Here is a 24788-nt window from a genome sequence, read left to right as displayed (position 1 = left end):
AAAAGCAATCAAAGCAAGAAAATGTTAAGTAAAGATTACAATTCAGTTTTCGGGAGCAACCAAGCTCATAACTTAAACCCTTATCCTCTAATTGCAATGGATACATTAAATGAGAGTGAAGTTCATATTCGTGAAGTTGAAGTTGGCTTGTGTGATAACATGATAGGAACCACTTCGGCTATATGGAAATCATATGAGTCGTATGATTCAAAAGATGATACTTTTACACGGGAGCCAGTTGAGATGAATAGTGAATCATTTGACATCCCACAACATAGAGATGCTCCTACAAAAGATTTCAAAGGAAAATCTAAAGTTCATTACAACTCTTCTAGCCGAAAGTTGAAGACAAAAATGAGTGATTGGTCCGAAGAAAGCTCTACAAGTGAGGGTTGGATGTAGGACAAATATTTTTTTGCAAAAGAGATTTGTCAATGAGATTAAGTGTCTTGGCGATGAATTTTTTCTTTCAGTTTGTAGTAAAAAAAGTCTACAAAAGAGGTTCTTTTTGTTAGATGCATTGACAACAAGTGTGGTTGAAGACTGCGAGCGATGAGATTGAAGGATTCAAATATATTCAAGATTAAAAAGTATGTCAAAGTTCATTCGTGTTCTCTTGAGTTTTTGAATCGTGACCATAAGCAAGCAAAATCTTGGGTTGTTGTAGAATTAATAAAGTCAAAATTCAAGGGAGTCGATCGTCTATACAAACCACATGATATCATAGAAGACATGAGGCAAGACTATGACATAAGTATGAGTTATGAAAAAGCATGGCGTGCTAGGGAAAATACGTATGAACGAGTGTGAGAGTGTCCTGAAGAGTCATATAATCTATTGCTTAGATATGGTGAAACTCTTAAACTTGCAAATCTAGGTACAATATTTCACATGGAACTTGAAAATGATTGTTTCTTCAAATATCATTTTATGGTTGTTGGTCCATGTGTTTGAGGATTCTTAAACTGCATTAAACCAGTTATAGTCATAGATGGAACATTCCTTAAGAATAAATATCAGGGTCTGTTGATAGTTGTCGTTTGCTTAGGTAACAATCAAATTTATCCTTTTGTCTTTGGAGTGGTGGGTAGAGAAACAAATGCTTCAATACAGTGGTTATTAGAGAAATTGAAAGGTGCAATAGGGGAGGTGCCTAATCTAGGTTTCGTGACAGATACAAAAACATGATAACAACAAATATAGCAAAGTCCATGAATTCTATATTGAAAGAACCTAGAGATTTGCCAATTGCTTCATTCCTTGAACTTGTTCGAGCTTTGCTACAAAGTTGGTTTTGGGAGCTTCGAGAAGAACGCATTAAAGTGACGTCTACATTGACTAAATGGGTAGAGTTAGTTCTACAAAAGAAACAAGAACGAGCTTTGACAATGAAGGTCAACCCAATTGATTGTTACCAATTCCATGTTAAAGATTTAGATAAAGACGAGGTCGTAAATCTTCATACTCAAGAGTGCACTTGTAAGGAGTTTCAAGCTGAGCAACTACCATGTGCACATGCCATTGCTGTAGCATGAGATTGGAATATAAATGTTTATAGTTTATGTGCTAACTATTACACTAATGAATGTTTGTTGGCAGCATATTCGGAGGTCGTCTACCCAGTTGGGAATCAATCGGAATGGAAGAAAAGTGAAGAATATGTACATATGACTGTCTTACCTCCGAAAGTAGTCAATCTAGTTGGTCGACCGAAGAAAAAGAGGATCTCAAGTGTCGGTGAAGCACTGAAATTGCATAAGTGTGGTCGATGTAAAGAAATAGGCCATAATAGATTAATGTGTACCAATCCAATTTCATACATCGAAAAGTCGAGAAGCACTGAAATTGCATAAGTGTGATCGATGTAAAGAAATAGGCCATAATAGATTAATGTGTACCAATCCAATTTCATACATCGAAAAGTCGAGCATACAAGATTAGTCACTGTCTTGGTATGTAGTATTAGTTTTATACTTGCATTGGTAATGTCCTTATATATGTCCTTATATGGTTTCTGTTTATTTGTCTTTGTATGCAACACTGATGGTTTCTGTCTTAATATGAATGATGGTTTAGGTTTTGATAACATATTTTGAATAACTGCATTGTGTCATTGTTTGGTTCTCTAAATGCAACACTGATTGTTTCTGTCTTAAGATTTTCTTGGTTTGAAGCTATAGCTTGGTGTGTAGCGTAAAGATCAAAACCCAATGTGTAGTGTAAATCATTCCCCAAGTGTGTTTTTTAAACTAGTGCAGGTCATAGCTTGGTTTGTGCTCGAGTTGTTTGCAAGATCACGATGTAAAAAAAGTTCCTTGTTTTAATGCAGGTGGAAGATGATCATAAAAATGTTTCCTGAGTTGTTTGCAAGATCACTAAAGTTATCTCTCTGACAAATCTAATTTGAAGACTTTCCTTCTGCAACTTGAAGACTTTTCTTCTCTTTTTATTTATCCTACTTTGTATTTTTTTATTCTTTGGATATAGGTTGGTTTTGATTACCACCTTTTGGTTTTGGTTATCAAAATCAATGTGAACATTTTATAGAATATTTACTTATGAAATTTTTTTCACGATGTTTGTATTACTTTGCGTGTAACAACCATTTTATATGGTATTTGGTTTTATCTCAGTGGAATTGCATGTCTTTTCAACTTACTCTTATTCTATAAGTTTCCCTTTCTCTTTGCTATCTAATTGACATTCTCTTCTTCATCTTCTTCTTCAGTTTTCATTTGTTTTGTTACATTAAAACAATGTTTTGATTGTTATAAAAACTGAGTTTTGTTTTGTTTTTGTTTCAGTTTCTAGGGTCGGTTGTGTTTTGTGTTTTTTCTTTCATCCCCCCTCCCCCCCTAAAAACAAAAGCTTTAATCATAGTTTATGAAATACATCATCAAATTGAGAAGATAGGTACGGAATTCAATGTGGAAGAAAATGATTCAATAAAGCTTCCGTTTTAGTAAGCTAAGATTATTAATTGCACTGCAAAAGGGAGCACCCTAAAGGAAGGACGTCAAAAGTTCATTCTTCATGGTTTCTATAAAAAAAAAAAAGTTCATTCTTCATGGTTTCTATAAGTAGTTTGTTTGTTTGTTTGAGGTACTCATGCCCTTGCCAAGTTCTCTGCTTCTTTGTAGGATTCTGTCAATAATATTTTTAATAATTTTAGCTTTATTTTGCTTGATTGAAGGACTTTCTTTTAGGTAGCTTCCTCCTTTTTTATATGTCCATAAGTTCTTTCATTTTTTCTCAATAAAAATGTGATTATTCATTAGGAAAAAAAGGGATGTTTTTCCTCTTAAAAGTGTGTTCATTGGTGCTAAGTTCATGGTTTCTTTTGAAAGTTGTACCAGCTTTCGATTTAAGAGTTTGGTTTTCATAGCTTCATATTTTCTTTTTCACTCATTTTCAAAATTTATATGCCTTAAGTTTCTTGTAAGAAAATTGAAGTTATAGCAATACCAACAGATTGAAACATGATGTAACGCCCCAAACTCGAAGGTAATTTATTAAAAGAAAATTATTTGATTTGTACAAGATTTATTTTTTTGAAGAAAATATGTTGAAGGGGGAGAAAGAAGAGTTGAAAATGTGAAAATATAATTATATATATATTTATTTATAGATTTGAAAATGTGAAAATATAATTATATATATATTTATTTATATTTTAGTTTTATTATTTAATTTAAATAAAAGAAAAGAAAAAGAAAAAAAATTTCCTTCCTTCTTCCTCCCGCGCGCAACCCCTTTCCCCTTCATTTTTTTTTTCTTCTATTTCCTCCTTCACCGTGCCCTACCTCCAGCCGCACCCTCCAACCGTCGCTCTCCTCCTTCTTTTCTTCTCCGATCCACGGCCGCCGCCCCTATTCTTCTTCCGTTTCTCTTTCTTTTCCACCATACCCAGCCGCCGCTGCAACCGTCGGCCGCCGTCTCTGTTCGCGAAGCAAGGCCGCCGCGTGACTTTCCGCCCAGCGCCGTTTGACTCTCTGCCCAGCGCCGCGCACCTCTGTCTCCGCGCCGTTGCTCTGTCTCCGTCGAAGCCAAGCCCAGCCGCCGTCTCTATCTTCGTTCGCGAAGCAAACCGCACGCCTCATTCACGAACAGCCTCGCCGACGCAGGTCACGCCGCATCGCACGAGTTCGGCTACATTGCCGGGCTACTCCCGTCCGCGCGTAACTGCTGTTGAACGTCCGAACCATTCTGCCTTCGTCAGTACCCGCTGTCCCATTTACGAATCGCGGACCGATTCGCGTGCAGATTTGTTTTGCACGATTTCTTTTGTGTAGATCATGCCACAACTTCTATTTTAACGTCGATTGTCAAAGTCTTGTTATAAGTTATTGGTAAGGATGAGATTGTTGGGTAATAAGGTTTTACATTTGTAAATACATTAAGATGTGATGTTTGTTTAATTGGTTGAATTGATGTTTGTTCTTGAAGGCGACATCGGTGATTTGGAGTTAGTGTCCTTAAGTTACGCCTTAAGCTTTGTTGGAGTTCGATTCTTTACTCTTTGGGGTACCAAGGAATTTTACATAAAATCGAGGTAAGGGATTTTCTATTGGACTCACCTATGCTTTTGAATACCTATGCTTTTGAATTGTGATGTCTGTATAGTCACCTCTGATTGAGTAAAGATGTTGAGACGATATATATATACGTATGGATGTAGATTCGGTGTTGAATGTATACTGTGGATGACTGAAAATATATATACACATGGATTGAAGTAGACTTGATGTTGAATGCATATTGTGATTGTCTTGGAATATATATATATATGTGTGGATGTAGACATGACGACAATTGTAGATTGTGTTTGTATGAGATGTGGATGTGAACTTGTGATTGTCGTTTAGACTGGGTGTACGTTATACTAAAGTATGACTGTGTGCTGGTGAACTGAGGGGTGTTAAGACTATATAGTTTGATTGACTGATGTATTAGTATGTTACCGACAAACATTGGGCTAAAGTGAGATAGGTTGACTGTTAGAATGTTGAGTGAAAGAACTTTATATTTTGAAGTAACTGAAAGATGGTTCGAATGGATTGAGGGGAAAAATTGTTAGCTTTTGTTGGGATGTGTGCCTTGTAGGTGTCCCACGGGATCACCAATTATTCTGCACCTTCGGGAGCATTAGACTGATATCTGTTTCTGCAGAACACTAGACTGAAATGTACGTCCCTCGGGGCGTTAGACTGAAATGTGCATCCTACGGGATCACCAGACTGCGACTGTACAGAGTGTCCCAATAGAATGTTAACAATTTATTTTTCCCTTGACGGGACTTACTGGGTATTTTTATACTCACCCTTCTTATGTTTAATTTTCAAGCAAAGGTAATAAAGACGGCAAACCGGCGAGGGGCAAGAAGGAAGCGTGATTGCCATAGGAAATGTGTTATTTGCTTCCGCTTATTGTTTTTTTTTTTGAGGTTTAAGACGTTGTATTGAATCTTAGCTTACAAACTTTTATTTGTAAATAGTATTTTTTTTTTAAGTTTTTGAATATGTGAAAATCAGGCCTGACTTAAGGTTGTTTTTCAATTGGCTTACATTTCATTTTGTATCAACCAAGGTCTTTTGTCAAAAATTAATGACCTCGACTTACCTAGAAAAGTTGGGTCGTTGCAATGCACTTGCCAGTTTGAAGCTGAAGAAGTCTTGAGTAAGGTTGAAGCTAAAGATAAAATATGCAAGGATGGTTTGTTGTGTGCATTATGATGCAAAGCAGTGACAATATCCCCAGCTGAAGGTTGTTGCAATAAGATGGTTTGTTGTGTAGTTATAACTATACCGAGAGTTTTTTTGTTCCACATCTTTGTGAAAGATGAGTTTGTTTTTTTCTAGAGCTTTTTGTGATTTTTGCCTAATTAGGCATTCAGTCATGTGCTTCTTGCGTCTGGAAAAAGCAGGGAGGTATTCTTTAGAGCGTTCCTCCCTACAGGGAAGGTACTTTTCATTGAAGAAATGAAAAGAGATTACTTCAAGTGGACGACAAAAGAAAGACAAAAGAGATTACTATTTGGTTGGAGGCTTTTACATATTTTCATCAACTATGTACATGTAGACAAAATTGAAAATGACTATCACTCTTGTAACATTAGAAAGTACATAATAATAATTGGTCATTTACATATTGATTCAACCAAAACAATATGATGACATTTGTTGCTCAATCTATCAGCAGCCTCAACTACGGGACCACAAAGAGGTCTAACAATACAACAAAAACAAAAGAATTCAGACAACTACAAAATGAACCTTAATAATTATGCTTCATCACTACAAATATCACTAGAGGAAAAAGGAAAGCTACTCGATCTTTGAGTTTCCGAACAACTTCTTTCATCTTAGACTTTCACTTCTTTTTCTTACTCTTTTTACTCTTTTTGCAATCATCGTCATAATTACTAACTTCTCTTGCTCGTTTTGAACCACCATTCTTCCAAGGAACAATGTTAGATGGATGAGGTTTGTCAAAAAGTTCGCCTACAGATATTCTTAAATGCTCATCTTCAGGCGTCATCTCAATTACCGCATCAATTATGAACTACAAAGTGGAAAAGCAAATGTAGTTAGGCCAAACAAAAAGGAACAAAGTCATGGATTCGGTAAGTTAGTTACTATTGGTTTATGCTTACCATTGGCGAGTCAAACATCTGGCTCTGTAGGACATGAGACTTCAGAGATAGTTCGAATACCCACCTTAGCATTCATGGTATGACATCATTGTTTACTTTATGTACACCACATTCAGTGATGGTTGGTATAGACTCATATGCCCAAACATATTCCATATTCGACAAAACAAGTTTAGCAAGTGTCTCGAGATATATGTATATATAAATATGTCCATAAGTTTGAAGTAGGAAGTAACATACCTGTAACGCATGCGGAAATCCCATGATAGTATATCTTGTCTTGGTTGACTTATTCTTTTTCTTGGCATGTTGCATGTCCAAGGCTCGTTTCAAGGCAGAAATCGTGCGTCCAAAAACAACCGCTCCCCAATCATAATTGTTAAATGTGGTCCAATCATCTGCAATCCTAAATCTCGGTCCACTTTGGTTTGCCTATCTTTTCCTAACAATGACAGCTCTATAAAGTACACTAAAGCTAATTTAACTATGTCATCGTCATCCCCTCGTATTCCATAAATGTGTCCTCTAAGTCACTTACATAAATAGACTTTTTTTCTTCGAAGAACTTGACTAACAACCTACTATTCCCAACCAATTGAATAGACTCTGTTGGAGAACTCTATAGATCCGTTATGATGTTAAATTCTCTCCTACTAAAAGTACACACAACTTCTCCTATCATGAAACTGATATGATCCTTCCCTTCATCTTCCACCTCCCTTAACAATAAGTAGTGGATGAGTGACTCATTAAAGATGATATTAAGATCCAAAAAGTGGTCAAACTTTGTATTTCTAAATAAGGTTAATTGATCCAGTTTCAATTTAGCCTTAATATTACGCGTAGTATTTTCTAAATGAGATAAATTACTTACTAAAGCTTGAAAATGATGAGAAGGATCAATCTTGTACATGGATCTGTCAGATGATGTCGAAGTCATACTGAAGCTTGAACAAAAAAGAAACAAATAAACTATAATTGCACAAAAGACTTACTAAACATGTATACATTGAAATTTGGATAAGTGCGAGATAAAACATTAAAGGCTAATAAACTTGCTAACCCTAAACACTTAAAATCCTAATAAACTAGCTAAACATGCATTCTAAACAGTTTAGGAAGTGTAGCAATCTCATTTTGAAACTCCTACTGAAATTTTGGTAGGTGCAAAATATATGCAAGATAGTTACGAGATAAAACATTATGGCTCAATAAACATACATAGGACCATTCTAAACGGTTTAGGAAGGGTAACAATTTCATTTTGAAACCCCTACTAAAATTTTGGTAGGTGTGAGATAAAACATTAAAGGCTAATAAACTTGCAAAGTCTAATAAATTTGCTAACCCTAAACCCTTAAAACCTAATAAACTAGCTAAAAATGCATTCTAAACAGTTTAGGAAGAGTAACAATCTCATTTTAAAACTCTTACTGAAATTTTGGTAGGTGCGAGATAAAACATTATGGCTCAATAAACATACATAGGACCATTCTAAAATGTTTAGGAAGGGTAGCAATCTCATTTTGAAAATTCTACTGAAATTTTGGTACGTGCAAGATAGATGCGAGATAAAACACTAAAGGCTAATAAACTTGCTAACCCCAAACACTTAAAGCCCAATAAACTAGCTAAACATGCATTCTAAACGGTTTAGGAAGGATAGCAATCTCATTTTGAAACTCCTATTGAAATTTTGGTAGGTGCGAGATAAAACATTATGACTCAATAAACATACATATGACCATTCTGAACGGTTTAGGAAGGGTACCAATCTCATTTTAAAACTTATACTGAAATTTTGGTACGTGCGAGATAGGTGCGAGATAAAACATTAAAGGCTAATAAAGTTGATAACCCTAAACCCTTAAATCTCAATAAACTAGCTAGACATTCATTCTAAACAGTTTAGGAAAGGTAGCAATCTCATTTTGAAACTTCTACTGAAATTTTTGTAGGTGCGAGATAAAACATTATGGCTCAATAAACATAGGACCATTCTAAATGGTTTAGGAAGGGTAGCAATCTCATTTTGAAACTCCTATTGAAATTTTGATACGTGCGAGATAAAACATTAAAGCTCAATAAACATATATTGTAACACCTTTACTAAAATGAGATTGCTAGTGAGGGGTTGACAAGTTCATAAGACAGGGATTGACAAGTTCATAAGAGGCTTACCATAGCAATAAACATGTGAAAGGGCATGCTAAATAAACATGTGATAGGGGTTGACAAGTTCATAAGAAGCTTACTAAATCAAATTGCTTGCACTCCTAAACATATATTGTAACACATTTACTAAAATGATTAATAGTAAGAGGAAAACCTACAATTCTTATGTTTAGGAACAAAACTCATTGAATCATTTGTTTTCAAATTCTCTCTAACAAATGAATCCTAAATAAATTGGTTCGACATAGGACGAATTAATATGGGGAGCTGTTTGGTTATACAAGACAACAAAGATTGTATTTTATTGGAACTACATCACTAAAAACATCAACAAAGTAGAGAACAACAATGCATCTTTTGATTATAATAATGTGATTAACTCTAAAAATGATAATGTCTTTCAACATTGTTCTACTAGTAGCTTTGCTGAGTTTAGATGAGATACTAAATATGCGGGAATTCATGTTCTAAACTCCAAGGTATGTATATATATATATATATATATATATATATATAATATATTTGTAGCATGCACAAATATAATGGATTATTAACCCAATTATCTAAAAACAGAATTCATGTTTCCACAGCTTTCTATGTGTGTGTGCCTGTAGGACATATACACTTCTTCTCTACAAATTTAATGGTATATATAAAATGTGTCCAATAAAAATCTCATATATCTCAACAGACAACTTAAACAAGAATGAATTATAAAAAAAAAAAAAGAAAAAAACTCAGATTTTATTACTCACTTGACTTCAAAGAGGATGGATACGACACTGCTAACGGAGAAGAGTGGAGAAGAAATGGAGAGGTCCGGTGAAAACAAAGCTGAAATCGGAAAGGAGTGGAGAAGCATTCACTGGAGTTGAAGTCGAAACTAAAACAGAGAGCCGTGGAGAAGAAACAGAGAGGTATGATGAAAACGAAGTTGAAATCAGAAAAGAGTGGAGAAGCGTTCACTGGAGTTGAAGTTGAAACTAAAAACAGAGAGCCGTTGAGCAAAAAAGGATGGAAGAGACGTTCACTGGAGGCACCGAAGTTAAAGTTGAAGTGTGGAAGAATTGAAAAGCGGGAGAGTTGAAGTTTACGTTTTCTTTTTAATGTTGTTTTGATTTTAGGTTGAAGAGAAGAAAATGAAAAGGGGAAATTAAATAAGGATATTTTGATCATTTCACTCCAAATTTGTCCTAAATCTCAACTTATCATTTTCTACTCCATTTTTAGCCTATTTTCAAGGATAAAATTGATAGTCTCCGTGGAAAGCAAGGCATGGGCTCGCCCAAATCTATCTTAAGAAGAAGTTACAATCTTGCTTAGCCCAGCCCAAGGGCTAGTACCCAAGCCCAAATGGATCCTGGAGATATTTGTGTTGCCCTACTCCACCGGTTGAGTCAGTCTAAAATGGTCAAGTACAAATGAGAGGTTTCATTTATCAAATACACTTAGGCATTCTAACCTTTTTCTTTTTCTTTTTCTTTTTCTCTTTATTTTCTTAAAATATAAATTTAGAGTTGGTGTCACGTTCTATCTAAAATTCGACATCAACAATTATTCAACATAGTTTTGTTTTATCAATTTTTCATTTTTTTATAGTTCAACTAATAATAGGTGGACAATATGGAAGTAGAGTTAAATTAAGCTTATTCTTAATTATTGATTAAAATTATTATTGGAGGGACCCTGTTGGATAATTAAATGGGCAAAATGAAAGTAGTTATAGCTTATAATTATAAATAAGTAACAGTAATATCAACAGTGTAGGATATGTATTTCAATCGATTTTTCTCCTAACTGAATCTGAATGACATAAAACAAATCTCTCACCTGACATTTATATATCATTCAAATTTTCATTTTTCAATACTTTCATTTCTTTTTCTTTTATATACACATTTGTTTAACAAATTGATTTCAATTATAAATAGATTCAACAAAGTGATTTCAATTATAAATAGATTCTAGTTGTGTGTTTTTAAAAAATACTGATTAACGCTTAGGTTTTGTTTGTTTATTAAATTTTTACGTCAATTTCACTCTAAAATTAAATGGACATAAATTTTGCTTGATTTGTTACTATCCAAAACCTAATATATATATGTGTATATACATATGTAGGTGTACATATATAAAACAAGAACAAACAAAGATGCCAACAAAATTCAATATTGCTTTCTTGTGGGAGCATGATTTTATGTATAATTAGTTTTGAACTCTATATCCTCACACATATACATCAATGTGTACAATTAAGAGAGATTAATGCATGGATGAGAACTTCATTAATTTGAGACTCAAACTTGAAATCTCTCTATATATTATATATTCTTCAGAGCATCTTTCACTTTGACGGAACCTAATTTATGATCCAAAGTATTCTCTAGTGCTATAGTTGGAGTTAGTCTTGAATCTTGATATACTCATTCAGTTACTCTATGCCTTGAGAGCAACATTAATTACCATATTATTAAATAAAATGGTAACTTTGGGCTAGTATTTTCTAGATCATCATCTTACAATTGAACAGTGTATTTGATTTTGAGGTTTTAATAACTCATGTAGCCTAAATATATATAGACTCAATTACGTAAGAAACTTAAAATTACCATTGTGCTTCAAATTTTTATACAAAAGTAAGACTCATATGACCAACACCACTCATCATTATGGCTAATATTATTAAAAAAGAATAAAAACGAGAATACACTATTAAGAAAATTTCAGAATAGGGCCGTATTCATTTTTTTTAAACTACTGTTTGAAAAATACCCTTCCTCAAGCAACCTCCTCGAATTGCAAGGATATTGGAATGAAATCGGCCAACGACCTTTTTTTCCATTTTTGTTTATGAAACTAGGGTTTCATCAAAGGACGACACTAACAAAGTAATTAAAAAATTCAACTGTAAAATACTAGGATGGTAATCATTTTTTGTTTGTTCTTAAGTAAATTGATCAGATTATGTATATTACAAACGATTTGGTATAAAACTGAAATCGAAATTTTTTTCCAAATTTATTTTCACGTTTGAACAATAACAACGTGATGAAATCCAAGAACTAATTTTTTGGGGGGATTCAACATGCATGAGTTTCCCAATAATTTTTTACGAATGGAAATAGTATGCATATGTAGGATGAGTGCATGTTTTGAATCAGTAGAACGAATGTTGAAATACTATTAAATTGTGTGTTTCTTCCAAATTTGAAAAAATGTGGTACTTTTGGATGATATATGTGATATCTGTGTGAGTGTATTATACAACAATCGAAGATATTAGTATATATGTTCAGATAGTTGTGGACTTTTAAAGTTCTTTACTGGTGTACATCTATACTCTTGTTATCCAAGCAGAGGATAATGTGAAATTTAATCATGTGTTAGGGTATTATAATTTTTCAAAGATAAAATTGTGGTATTTAGAAGATATGTTCTAATGTATATCCGCTTTTGTTCATGATATGGAATCAAGACAACAAATCAAAGTTTTCATGATGCACAAAATGACATCGGGAAAGAAACGTTGAGAAACTGGGATTCCACCGATGCAGTAATTTATATGTTGGTAGATTTATTTTAGGGGTGTTTGCAAAATTAGCAAAAAAAATTATGATAATAGAACTCAGGTCACAACATTTTCTAAAATTGCAAAAGTAGCAAATTTAAAAACGGATAACCCTTTGATAGTCTCCTGATAGCTCTTTGATAGTCGTTTAATATATCTAATTACTTGTCATATTTGCAATATGCAAAAAAGAGGTGTTATGAATTGCTTTTTTCTAAAAAAATTTGTCATATGATGCAATTTTCCTTTGCTTTATCTCGACGTAGTGATTCTGACGTCGGACAAATGTGGACCATCATCTACGTGCCCAACATAAACGTTAGAAAAGGTGAAACAATTAAATATATATTTCACTTTTCTTGACACTATTTACAAATGTTGGGACTAACTTTCACACGACCGACATTACCTTTAATAAGATATTTCATGAGGCATTTTTTAAAAATAGAATAAATTGGGTTATGCCTCCAAATTTTCCTTTGATCTTCGATTTATATGAACCTAGGCTTTTATCAATGACATATTCATTTTCGATATCTATTAATTCTCTTATTAATCATATTTGACTTCTTATTATATAATGTGTTTAGAGTTAAAATATTTATAATTTAAATAAGTATATTAAAATTTTGAAATCAAGAAGGTATATCATTTCAAGACTTTTCACACAAATAGACTTAGATAAATTTCCAAGAAAAAAATCATAAAAATATGAAAGCATAGTTTAAGAAAGATCGTTTGAAATAATTAATCTAGTTATTTCCTATACAAACAAAGTATCGTTTGAAATAATTGATTTAGTTGTTTTCTATACAAACAAAGTAAACTTTTTTGTTATGACTCAATTATAAAAACTTTAAGAATAAATATAACTAGCTTCAACAATTTTAAGTTGGAAATATGTGGCTATTGACTTGTACCTTGTGAAACAAATAGAGCCCGTTTGATAACGTTTTCTGTTTCATGTTCCTGTTTCTCAATAGACTTGTTTTAAGTGGGCCGTTTGATAATCATCATGTTATCGGTCAATAACTTTCATTTTCTTTTAGTTTTTGAATACTTTAGAATTTCAAAAACTTTAGAGAGCAAATATTTTAGTTATAAAAGGTAAGCTTAAAAAATATCAAACTGTTGTGAAACGAAACACAACCAAAATACGGAAACCGAAAAAATATAATATTAAAATAATAATATAATATAATATAATAAATAAGAAAATAAAGAAATAAGGAAATTAAGAAAATTTGGAAAATATCAAATTTCTCAGTTTTCTCTCACTTTCTCCAATTTCTTTGGATTTATTTACAAAACGTGTTTTTACAACTCTACCAAAAGCCAATATTTATAGGCATTTTGACAAGTAGGATGTGACATTACATAGATACTAAGAGACTATGTTTGCTTGACATATCACCTGAGTGTTTGATGTTTAATGAGAAAACATATTAAGTGTTTAAATATTAAGACATATGGCTTGATGGATATCTATCTATTATTGTAATATTTATAATATAAACAAATATATATATTCGATTTAGAACATCATTCTCATCTTGAAATATTTTCAGGTTCGCATCCATATGAAATAATAGTTCTATTTTTTTTTTTTCAAAATGTCATTGTTGAATAAGAAATTTTGAGACCAATCACAAATTGCCACATCATTTATTAAGTTAATGATGAAAAGTACAAGTAATTAAATTTGGGACTAATTAAAATTAACATGTGCCCCAAATTAAAGAATTGAAAAACATAAATGGACCATTCTAATAATGTCACATGTTTTCATCTTAACCGTTGGATTAAGTTAATCATTTTGGTTCAATTAAATATTATTTACTTGGACGAAGTTTAATTAAGCCCAAAAGTAAGGTTAATTGAGCCCAAAGACTAAATATAACCTAAATCCATATGGTTGAGCCCATGGGTCTGGTCCATGGACCAACCAAGTTTAAGCCCATAAAGCCCACCAGTGAACTCTATAAATAGAGAAATTCTCCTCATTTGCAGGGTTGAAAATTTTTTACTCTAGAAGGTCTAGAGAGAATTCTCCTAAAAGCTAGAAGACTCCCTAACTCCTGAAGTCGACCATCCTCGAAGATTGAAGCTTCTTTGAAGATACAAGATTTCTTCCAAGACTCCAACTTCCCTCGAAGATCAGCTCCTTTGAAGATACAAACTTTCTTCCAAGACTCCAACTTCAAGAACATCACGTGCTCCGCTTCCTCCAAATCAAGCGTAGGCATTCAGTCGAGAGAGAATCAGAGGATCAAATTGTAGAGATAGAACCACATGACATCAAATCAACAAAAATACGACATCAACACTAAGTTCAAATCCACGAATTAAATGTCTTCGGAAATCTCGTGCGAACAAATTGGCATGCCCAGTGGGACCATCTCTACCTTTCATATCTCTCTCGTCATCTAGATCTACAAACAAATTAATGGCATCAAAGAAAGTTGCATCCAAATCTTCAGCTGCAAACGACACCTACACGGGACCTGTCGCCCATAGTCATTCTAAGGGGATCATCCAAGAGCAAGATCAAGGTTCCGCCATCGCGCAGAGCATCCTGAAGCAATTGATGGAATCTCCTAAAGCTGGAATTATCATCAAGAAAAAACCTCTATATAATAATTCTGATTCTGCCTCTAACAGGTCACAGAAAGAAGCATACCCTGATGTGATGTCTGTCATGATGGCTGATGTAACAGTTGAGGCTGCTATGGTGGAGATGGAGAGAAAAATTAATCTTCTGATGAAGGTTGTTGACAAACGAGACCATGAAATTGCAGCTTTAAAAGAGCAGATGCAGACTCGTGAAACTGCTGAATCGAGTTAAACTCTTGTCGTTAAAGCTGGTGACAAAGGGAAGAACGTGGTGCAAGAAAATCAACCACAACACCAACAAACTTCTGTGGCTTCTCTCTCAATTCAAAAATTACAAGATATGATCACAAACTCCATCAGAGCTCAATATGAAGGCCCATCTCAAACTTCTTTCATGTACTCTAAGCTGTACACTAAAAGAATTGACAACTTGAGAATGTCGCTTGGATACCAGCCTCCAAAATTTCAGCAATTCGACGGAAAGGACAATCCAAAGCAACACATTGCTCACTTTGTTGAAACATGTGAGAACGCAGGATCAAGAGGAAACCAACTAGTCAAGCAATTTGTTCGAAGCTTAAAAGGAAATGCTTTCGAGTGGTATACTGATCTAGAGCCAGAAGTCATTGACAATTGGGAACAACTGGAAAAGGAATTCCTCAACCGTTTCTACAGCACCAGATGCACTGTAAGCATGATGGAGCTTACAAACACGAGACAACAAAAGAGAGAGCCAGTCATTGACTACATAAACTGATTGAGAGCTCTAAGCTTGGATTGCAAAGATAAGCTCACAGAATTGTCTGTAGTGGAGATGTGCACCCAAGGCATGCATTGGGAACTTCTATATATTTTGCAGGGAATAAAACCCCATACATTTGAAGAATTAGCAACTCGCGCCCATGACATGGAATTGAGCATCACTAAAGATTTCTTAATCTATGAAGTAAAAAAGGGAAATAATGAAATCAACGAAACTACAAATATCACAAATAGTGTCATTAATGAGTCTATGGTTGTTCATGAGTCTCCATTGAAATCTTTCTCCAAAAGAAAAGAAACAAAAGTAGAAAGAAAGCATGATGGTAAAGAGAAGCATTGGCCAACACTTAAAGAAAGGCAGGAAAAAGTTTATTCATTTCCTGACTCTGATGTTGCAGACATGTTAGAGCAGCTGCTAGACAAACAACTTATTCAGCTGCCAGAATGCAAACGACCGGAACAAGCAAGAAAAGTAGATGATCCTAACTACTGTAAGTACCATCGGGTCATTAGTCACCCTGTTGGAAAATGTTTCGTGTTGAAGGAGCTTATTCTAAAGTTGGCTCATGAAAAGAAAATCGAGTTAGATATGGATGAAGTAGCTCAGACAAATCATATTGCAGTTGAGACGACTTCAAGTGCTCTGCCATCAACGCTGCCTTATGATCAATGGAAAAACTTGATTCAGTTTGGGACTCTCGAACCTATACTTGTTTGATTCCAACAAAAGATCGCGACGACAAACTCTCAAAACAAAGAAAAGTCTGTTGAAGATGATTGCGAAGGATGGATAGTCGTCACTCGTAAAAGAGGGAGACAACCAAATTTTATTCAAATGAAGTCGCACTTCCATCAGAAGCATGGAAAAGGAAGCATCTCTCATAAAAAGGAGAAAAGAAACAAGAAGATGTGGAAGCCTAAGCCTATCAAAGGAAAAGACGAGGACTTCTTCCGACCTCGGCGGTCGATAACTTTAATAGAATATCTCCCAAGAAGTTTCCATGATAATCATCCAAAAGAAGTATTAGAAGTCACTACATGTCATGTTGTCAGCATAGAAGAAGTCGACAACAATTATGCATCTTTTGAAGAAACTGACAATTCAAAAGAAATTAAGCAAAGGACTTCTATCTTTGATCGTATCAAGCCTTCAACTACTCAATCTTCAGTATTTCAAAGATTGAGTATGGCCACGAAAGAAGAAGAAAATCAATGTCCAAAGTCTACTTCCACTCGAACTTCAGCTTTCAAAAGGCTAAGTATCTCCACATCGAAGAAAAATCAACCTTCAACATCTGTTTTTGATCGACTAAAGATGACAAGTGATCAACATAAAAAAGAGATGAAAACTTTGAAGGTAAAATCACTTCATGAAGAAAACAATAACGAGAAGATTCACAGTCGTGTCCCATCACGCATGAAGAGGAGGTTGTCTATTGACATAAATACAGAAGGTTCCTTGACAGTGAAGCCAAGAGTTATTATATTCACCAATTCTACAAACAAAGAAGGTGAACAAATCCTTGATGGAAATATGAGTAGCTAAATATGCGAAGCTCCTTATCGCAAGAGTCTAAACTACATGACAAAAAAAAAAAAAAAAATTGAACTACGTTATGACTTGATCCCTATATTATAAAGGGTATGTAGGCAGCTTAAGGAAAACCTTAAGCCTAGTCCAACAAAAACAATAAAAAAATAAAAAAAAAATTGAACTACGTTATGATTTGATCCCTACATTATAAAGGGTACGTAGGCAACTTAAAGGAAACTTTAAGTTCAGTCCACCATTATAAAAAAAAAAACCTTGAACTACGTCATAACTCAATTCTTTTCTTCAAAGGATGTTCATCTCTACTAAGGAATCATAACAAATTGGGGGAAAATCCCTAAATTCAAGATGTTCATCTCTAGTAACAATGAGATGCAATAAATTGAAGAAATTCAAGCTCAAAATCAAGCTCAAAGGCGTCATTAATGATCCCTCATATTCAAGCATAAAGGTTTCATTGATGATTCCTTATATTCAAGTTTGAAGGCTTCATCGATGCTGCAGCTCCAGCTCTTCGAAAGGATAACGATGATACAACTTCGATAGGACGACGATCGTGCAACCTTGAGAGGACGACGATTGTGCAACTTTGAGAGGACGACGATCGTGCAACTTCAAGAGGACGAAGATCGTGCAGCTCTGCCTTCGCCTCTCCAAGATGAAAACGACAATGTAGCATCGCTTCTGCCTCTCCAAGAAGATGCATACAATGCTAAAGCTTTAGCCTCTACTTCATCTTCAATATGTTGCAACCGAGAGGATTCATCTTCATCTTCTCTTAGGAGTCGCAACCGAGAAGATTCATTTTCATCTTTTCCCAGGTGTTGCAACCGAAAAGGATTCATCTTCATCTTCTCCCAAGTGTTGCAACCGAAAAGGATTCATCTTCATCTGCCATAAAGTGTCGCAAGTGAGAGGATTCATCTTTGTCTTCCCCATGTGTTGCAACCGAGAGGATTCATCTTCATCTTCTCATAGGAATCGCAACTGAGAAGATTCATCTTCATCTTCTCTTAGGTGTTGCAACCGAAGAGGATCCATCTTCATCTTCTCCCAAGTGCTGCAACCAAAGATGATTCATTTTCATATGCTCTAAGGTGTCATAAGTGAGGATTCATCTTTGTCTTCCCCCATGTGTTGCAACCGAGAGGATTCATCTTCATCTTCTCCTAGGAATCGCAATCAAGAAGATTCATCGTCATCTTTTCCTAAGAATTACAGCCGAGAAGATTCACCTTCATCTTCTTTCAGGTGTCGCAACCAAAGAGGATTCATCTTCATCTTCTCTCATATGTCATAGCTGAGAAGATTCATCTTCATCTTCTCCCAAGTGTTGTAATCGAAAAGGATTCATCTTCATCTTCTCCCAGGTGCTGCAATCGAAGAGGACTCATCTTCATCTTCTCCCATATGTCATAGCTGAGAGGATTCATCTTCATCTTCTCCCAAGTGCTGCAACTGAAGAGGATTCATCTTCATCTCCTCCCATATGTCATAGCCGAGAGGATTCATCTTCATCTTCTCCTATATGTCGTAGCTGAGAGTATTCATCTTTATCCTCTAACAGGTGTTGCAACCCGACCGATGGGATTCATCTTCATCAACTCTAAGGTGCCGTAAGATAGATTATTCATCTCCATCTTCTCCATTGTACCACAACCAAGAAAGAAGAAAGAAAAAAAGAAGAAGAAAGAAAGAAGAAGGAGAAAGAAGAAGGGGAAAGAAGAAGAAAGAAACAAGAAGGAGAAAGAAAGAAACAAGAAAGAAAGAAACAAGAAGGAGAAAGAAAGAAACAAGAAGGAGAAAGAAAGAAACAAGAAGGAGAAAGAAAGAAAGAAGAAAGAAAGAAGGAGAAAGAAACAAGAAGGAGAAAGAAGAAGAAAGAAACAAGAAGGAGAAAGAAGAAGAAAGAAGAAGGAGAAAGAAGAAGAAAGAAGAAGAAAGAAGAAAAAGGAGGAAAGAAAGAAGAAGAAAGAAGAAGAAGAAAACCAAAAAGAAAGAAGAATAAGAAGAAGAAAAACAAAAGAAAGAAGAAGAAGAAGAAGAAAAGAAAACGAAGAAGATCAATTGCTGACGACGAAAATTGAAGCCCGACGATGATAGAGTTCGATCTCTCCTACTAAGGCGGTAGATCTGACGGCAAACGCCCGATCGTCCCTAAAAGAAGCTCGACAAAGTCATTTATGCAAACGGAGATTGAAGCCTGACGATGACAGAGTACGATCTCTCCTACTAGAGCGATAAATCTGACAGCAAAAGCCCGATCGTCTCTAGAAGAAGCTCGACAAAGTCATTTCTACAAATGAAGATTGAAGCCCGACGATGACAGAGTTCGATCTCTCCTACTAGGGCGGTAGATCTGACGGCAAAAGCCCGATCGTCCCTAGAAGAAGCTCGACAAAGTCATTCCTGCAAATGAAGATTGAAGCCTGACGATGACAGAGTCCGATCTCTCCTACTAGGGCGATAGATCTGACGGCAAAAGCTCGATCGTCCCTAGAAGAAGCTCGACAAAGTCGTTCCTACAAATGAAGTTGAAGCCCGACGATGATAGAGTCCGATCTCTCCTACTAGGGCAGTAGATCTAATGGCAAAAGCCCGATCGTCCTTAGAAGAAGCTCAACAAAGTCATTCCTGCAAACAAAAAAAAAAAAAAAAAACAATAAACAAAAAAAAAAAAGAGAAAAAAGAGAAAGGGAGAATAAAAGTTTTCTATACCTTTCTGCTGTTGGATAAAGAATAAGTGAGAAAGCTATGGGTCTATTTATAAGGCCAACAAATCCAATTCCTAAAAGGATTAAGAATGATATTTAATCATTTTTTTAAAACAAATTCAATTCCTAAAAGGAATAGGAATGATTTTTAAAATATATATATATATATATATATAATCCAATTATCTTATTTTATTTTAAATTATTTCATTTTTTGGGATAAATCTCAAGTTTAATTTTTATTGAGATATTTAAAATATTTAAAAATTTCAACAATTTAAAAAAAGATATAAATAAATATTCTCAATCTTAAAAATTAAAATTTGGGTTCAAAATTCAAGTTAAATTAACTTGCATATATGACCTCCTTTTTATCATGAATTTAAATCGGAGCCATAAATCCAACTTTACCTCAAGATTGAAGACCTGATTTTTTATCTCAAATTAAAATTGGTCATTCCAAATTCTTATGCATCCCCAAGATAAATTAAGGTACGGTAGAAACCTTATTCTTATTTCAAAATTAAAATTTTGGTTATATTCCAAATTTTACTTAAAAAAAATCATCATATTAAAATTTTTTATCCTCAAATAAAATTAAATTGCAGATAAAACTTTGAACTTTTTAAGGTTTGGCCATATTCCAACCCTTATTTTAAATTTAAATCAAACTCATGTACTAAATTTATAGTTTGAGTAATTTGATATGTTGAATTGAACAAAAAAAAAAAAAAATACTCGTACTTTGACTTCAAATTTATCTTTTCCGAGATTCATTCACCCATATACGTGCATTTGTTGAATAAGAAATTTTGAGACCAATCACAAATTGTCACATCATTTATTAAGTTAATGATGAAAAGTACAAATAATTAAATTTGGAACTAATTAAAATTGACATGTGCCCCAAATTAAAGAATTGAAAAACATAAATTGATCATTCTAATAATGCGACATGTTTTCATCTTAATCGTTGGATTAAGATAATCATTTTGGTTGAATTAAATATTATTTACTTGGACTAAGTTCAATTAAGCCCAAAAATAAGCTTAATTGAGCCCAAATACTAAATATACTCTAAATCCATATGGTTGAGCCCATGGGTCTGGTCCATGGACCAACCAGGTTTAAGCCATAAAGTCCACAAGTGAACTCTATAAATAGAGGAATTCTCCTCATTTGCAGGGTTGGAAATTTTTGACTCCAGAAGATCTAGAGAGAATTCTCCCAAGAGCTAGAAGACTCCCTAACTCCTGAAGTCGACAATCATCGAAAATTGAAGTTTTTTTTTTTAAAAGATACAAACTTTATTCCAAGACTCCAAACTTCAAGAACATCACGTGTTTCGCTTCCTCAAATCAAGCGTAAGCATTCAACCAACTTGAAGAACATCACGTGCTCTGCTTCTCCAAATCAAGCGTAGACGTTCAACAAACTTCAAGAACATCACGTGCTCCGCTTCCTCAAATCAAGCGTAAGCATTCAACCAACTTGAAGAACATCACGTGCTCCGCTTCTCCAAATCAAGCGTAGACGTTCAACAAACTTTAAGAACATCACGTGCTCCGCTTCCTCAAATCAAGCGTAAGCATTCAACCAACTTGAAGAACATCACGTGCTCCGCTTCTCCAAATCAAGCGTAGACGTTCAACAAACTTCAAGAACATCACGTGCTCCGCTTTCTCAAATCAAGTGTAAGCATTCAACCAACTTGAAGAACATCATGTGCTCCACTTCCTCCAAATCAAGCGTAGGCATTCAGTCGAGAGAGAATCGGAGGATCAAATTGTAGAGATAGAACCACATCGCATCAAATCAACAAAAATACAACATCAACACTCAAGTTCAAATCCACGAATTAAATTTCTCCGAAAATCTCGTGTGAACAGTCATGGATGGAAATGTAGAAAAATATTGAAGATATCAACAAAAACCTTTCCCATAATAATAATAGTTTTTTTTTTTAATGCAAACAAAAGACACGAGAAAAAAATAACATTAGTAGCATATTTTAATTTTCTTAAAAAAAAAAAGAAATTGATTAAGAAATTATAACCTTCACAAAATACACACTTGAATTTTCACCTAAAATTGTCTTTTTCAACATAGAAAAAGAGTGAAACTCTTTACGAAATATATAAAATCTATTAAATTTAGTTCATTTGAGTTTTTTTCCTATATATATAAATAAATAAATTTTATTTGTTTTGCTATTTATAACAATTACTCTTTAGAAATTTCCAAAAACTAAATAAATAAATAAATGTAGCATAGTCTACCAAACCGAGTTTTGTAAATGTTGAAAAAAATCAATTTGTATCTCTAAACCTCCAAATTGTGCCCACTTTTAACTATTACTTTCTTTTTATTTTATATTTGTAGTCTTGGAAACCATTTGTGCACATCTTCACTAATCTTATATGATAAACCTATGTAATAAATATAGCATTTGGATCCTACCAAAATTCGTACAATATTAAATTTTAAGATCTTTAACTTATATAGCCTAAATTGATATATGATATTACATTAAAGATCCAAATTACTCAAAAATTTCACAAAAGCCTTAAGTGAACCAATATATTTCACAAATGTAAGACCCGAATTCCATTTTTTCTACTTGTATATTATTTTATTAATTTATAAATAAAAAGAAAAGTAAAAGAATAGTCAAACATGGGTAAGACCGTTTTGGATAGTAGAGGAAAGGTCTTATTACTTTCCATATACAAAAATTACCTCCATTATACGCGCGGAAGACAAATACGAATTGGAGAAATTGGAGAGCTTTCGCCATTGAAGAAGAAGAAACTAGACGGACGACAACTTGTTTAGTTTTTTGACAGAAACTGTGAAATTTTTTTAGGTTAGTACATTGTGTAATTTAAGTATATTGAAGATATTCGATTAAATATGAACAAAAACGAAACTGGAGGATTGGAAGCAGTAGATTCTAGGGTTTTTGAGATTTCGGGCATGAATAAAATGACTTCCGATGGCCGTGACATTTTGATATTTTGAAACTGAAGGATTGAAAGAGGTATATTTTAGATGTTCGATTCGTGTACCAATATCGAAAATGTAATTCTGTTTGTGACATATTCTAGTGTTTATTGAGAATCTATGTTATAAAAATGAATACTCTGCAAATGAAATTATGTTTTTATGTCATTAGGTTCATTGTGTATGTTCGGAATGAAAACTGATATTTAACATCGTTGTCATTCTTTATTGCCATATCTTTCTTAAGACATTCTATAGGACCTAAGCAAAGGTATATATCAAAGTTGTTCGGATAAAAAAAACTACCTAACTTTGATTTAAGAACATTGGACAATTCAGTATATGACATATGTTCATCAACTACAATTTCAGACACACTAAAACTAATGTAATTGTTAGTTTCGCTGAAAAAACCATCGAAGTAGACTGTAATACTGGCTGTACTGTTTCAAAAATATTACAGGTATAAGTTATTAAATAATATAATTGTCAATAAGGTGTAGTGTATATATATATATATATATAATAAAATGTCATACCGGTAAATTAAACAACTATTATAATAGAAAGTTAGATGTGGTATATATATAATAAATGGACTATATAACTTATTCTGTTTTGCGGGAATATTAAAAAATTAGTATAATTGTAAATAATATGTGGTATATATGTAATAAATCATGTCAAAAAAACAATGATACCTTACGGGTATATAGTTAATTACTGTTGTATACAGTATGATAATGAAAATTTATAACAGAGAAGTGATAGAAAACATGCGGTAAAATATGTGTATTTTATATATGTGTATATATGTGTTCTTGAAATATATGAAATGAAGAATAATGAAAATAATTGAAAACTCCTACTAACCGGAAGTCTACTGACAAGAAAAGGAATAAAGAATAGTCTGACCAAATACTAACCGGAAGGAAACGAAATCTACGGAAGATAATAAGGTTAATGAAAAGGATGTTCAAGGATAAAGAAAAATGTAAAGAAAATTAGATGTTTGTTTATTAATCAAAGGTTAACGTAATGAAGAACGGTTGCCAGCAACGAAATCAATGAAAAATTGAAAGGTTAAGCTTATGGAAATAAAAGGAAGACGGCGACAATTGGAAATTGAATGGAGTTTGGTGATAAAGATGAAACAATTTCCATAGTTGTGATAAACTAATTCCAATAAATTTCCACATTGGATTATATTTTGTATTATACTTCATTACAAAATATAGTCAAATAATTTCCATAATAATAACACAAATTAATATGAAAATAAATTGAAAGTATCTTTAGTAAAGAAATAATTTAAATTTAGTTACGAATATAATATATAATTTATAATTATTAGAAGGTTATTATTGTCCAAATTTTATACGAAATCCTATTTTAGAAAATAATTCCAAATTTAAGACATTTGTGAAAAATCCTAGTGAATTTAGGCTCTTCCTCTCAATCTTTCTAAATTTGAAGTAGGTAAGTTAATCATAAATTGAATCCATTTCTTTTAGTTAGGTTAAACTCATAACCTCTTTTAGTCATTGACCTTCAATTTTATCAAATTTAACTCTAAGTTTATAAACATATATGTTGGAAATTTTACTATATGTTCACTTTTTTTTTGTTACTAGCCTGCTGATCTAATAAAAAAGGCAACGAAAAATTAAAGTTAATTGTTAAAATAATATTACTAACCCACCAAAATTCAACTTCATTCACTAAAATTCACTTAAAAAGTTCATACAA

The 24788-nt window shown here is 33.5% G+C and overlaps 2 protein-coding genes and 1 long non-coding RNA gene across 3 annotated transcripts; all 3 read left to right on the top strand.

Annotated features, from left to right (window-relative positions):
* The first annotated feature begins 1211 nt into the window (after positions 1-1211).
* Positions 1212-1535, top strand: LOC116404022. Its single transcript, XM_031886169.1, has one exon. It carries the CDS (start codon positions 1212-1214, stop codon positions 1533-1535), a length of 324 nt encoding a protein of 107 aa, XP_031742029.1.
* Positions 1536-3726: 2191 nt separating this feature from the next.
* On the top strand, positions 3727-5542 carry LOC116402235. Its single transcript, XR_004214700.1, has 3 exons — positions 3727-4349; positions 4447-4552; positions 5344-5542. It is a non-coding gene; the product is annotated as an uncharacterized LOC116402235 (long non-coding RNA).
* A 9902-nt stretch (positions 5543-15444) lies between these two features.
* On the top strand, positions 15445-16488 carry LOC116404020. The gene is made up of 2 exons (XM_031886167.1): positions 15445-15696; positions 15868-16488. The coding sequence occupies exons 1-2, from the start codon at positions 15445-15447 to the stop codon at positions 16486-16488; spliced, it is 873 nt and encodes a 290-aa protein (XP_031742027.1).
* Positions 16489-24788: the final 8300 nt, after the last annotated feature.

Source organism: Cucumis sativus, chromosome 1, assembly GCF_000004075.3.
Source record: "Cucumis sativus cultivar 9930 chromosome 1, Cucumber_9930_V3, whole genome shotgun sequence".
NCBI classification, from domain to species: Eukaryota; Viridiplantae; Streptophyta; class Magnoliopsida; order Cucurbitales; family Cucurbitaceae; genus Cucumis; species Cucumis sativus.
The sequence above is the reverse complement of the archived record's forward strand: the minus strand, read 5'-3'. Positions and strand labels throughout refer to the sequence as shown.

What these genes read in the sequence shown, in the direction of transcription:
- LOC116404020 (XM_031886167.1), top strand. Translation starts at nt 15,445, where the DNA reads ATGTCGCTTGGATACCAGCCTCCAAAATTTCAGCAATTCGACGGAAAG. An exon ending in TCTACAGCACCAGATGCACT is followed by an intron (nt 15,697 to 15,867) that starts GTAAGCATGATG and finishes TATATTTTGCAG; the next exon opens with GGAATAAAACCCCATACATT.
- LOC116404022 (XM_031886169.1), top strand. Translation starts at nt 1,212, where the DNA reads ATGAATTCTATATTGAAAGAACCTAGAGATTTGCCAATTGCTTCATTC.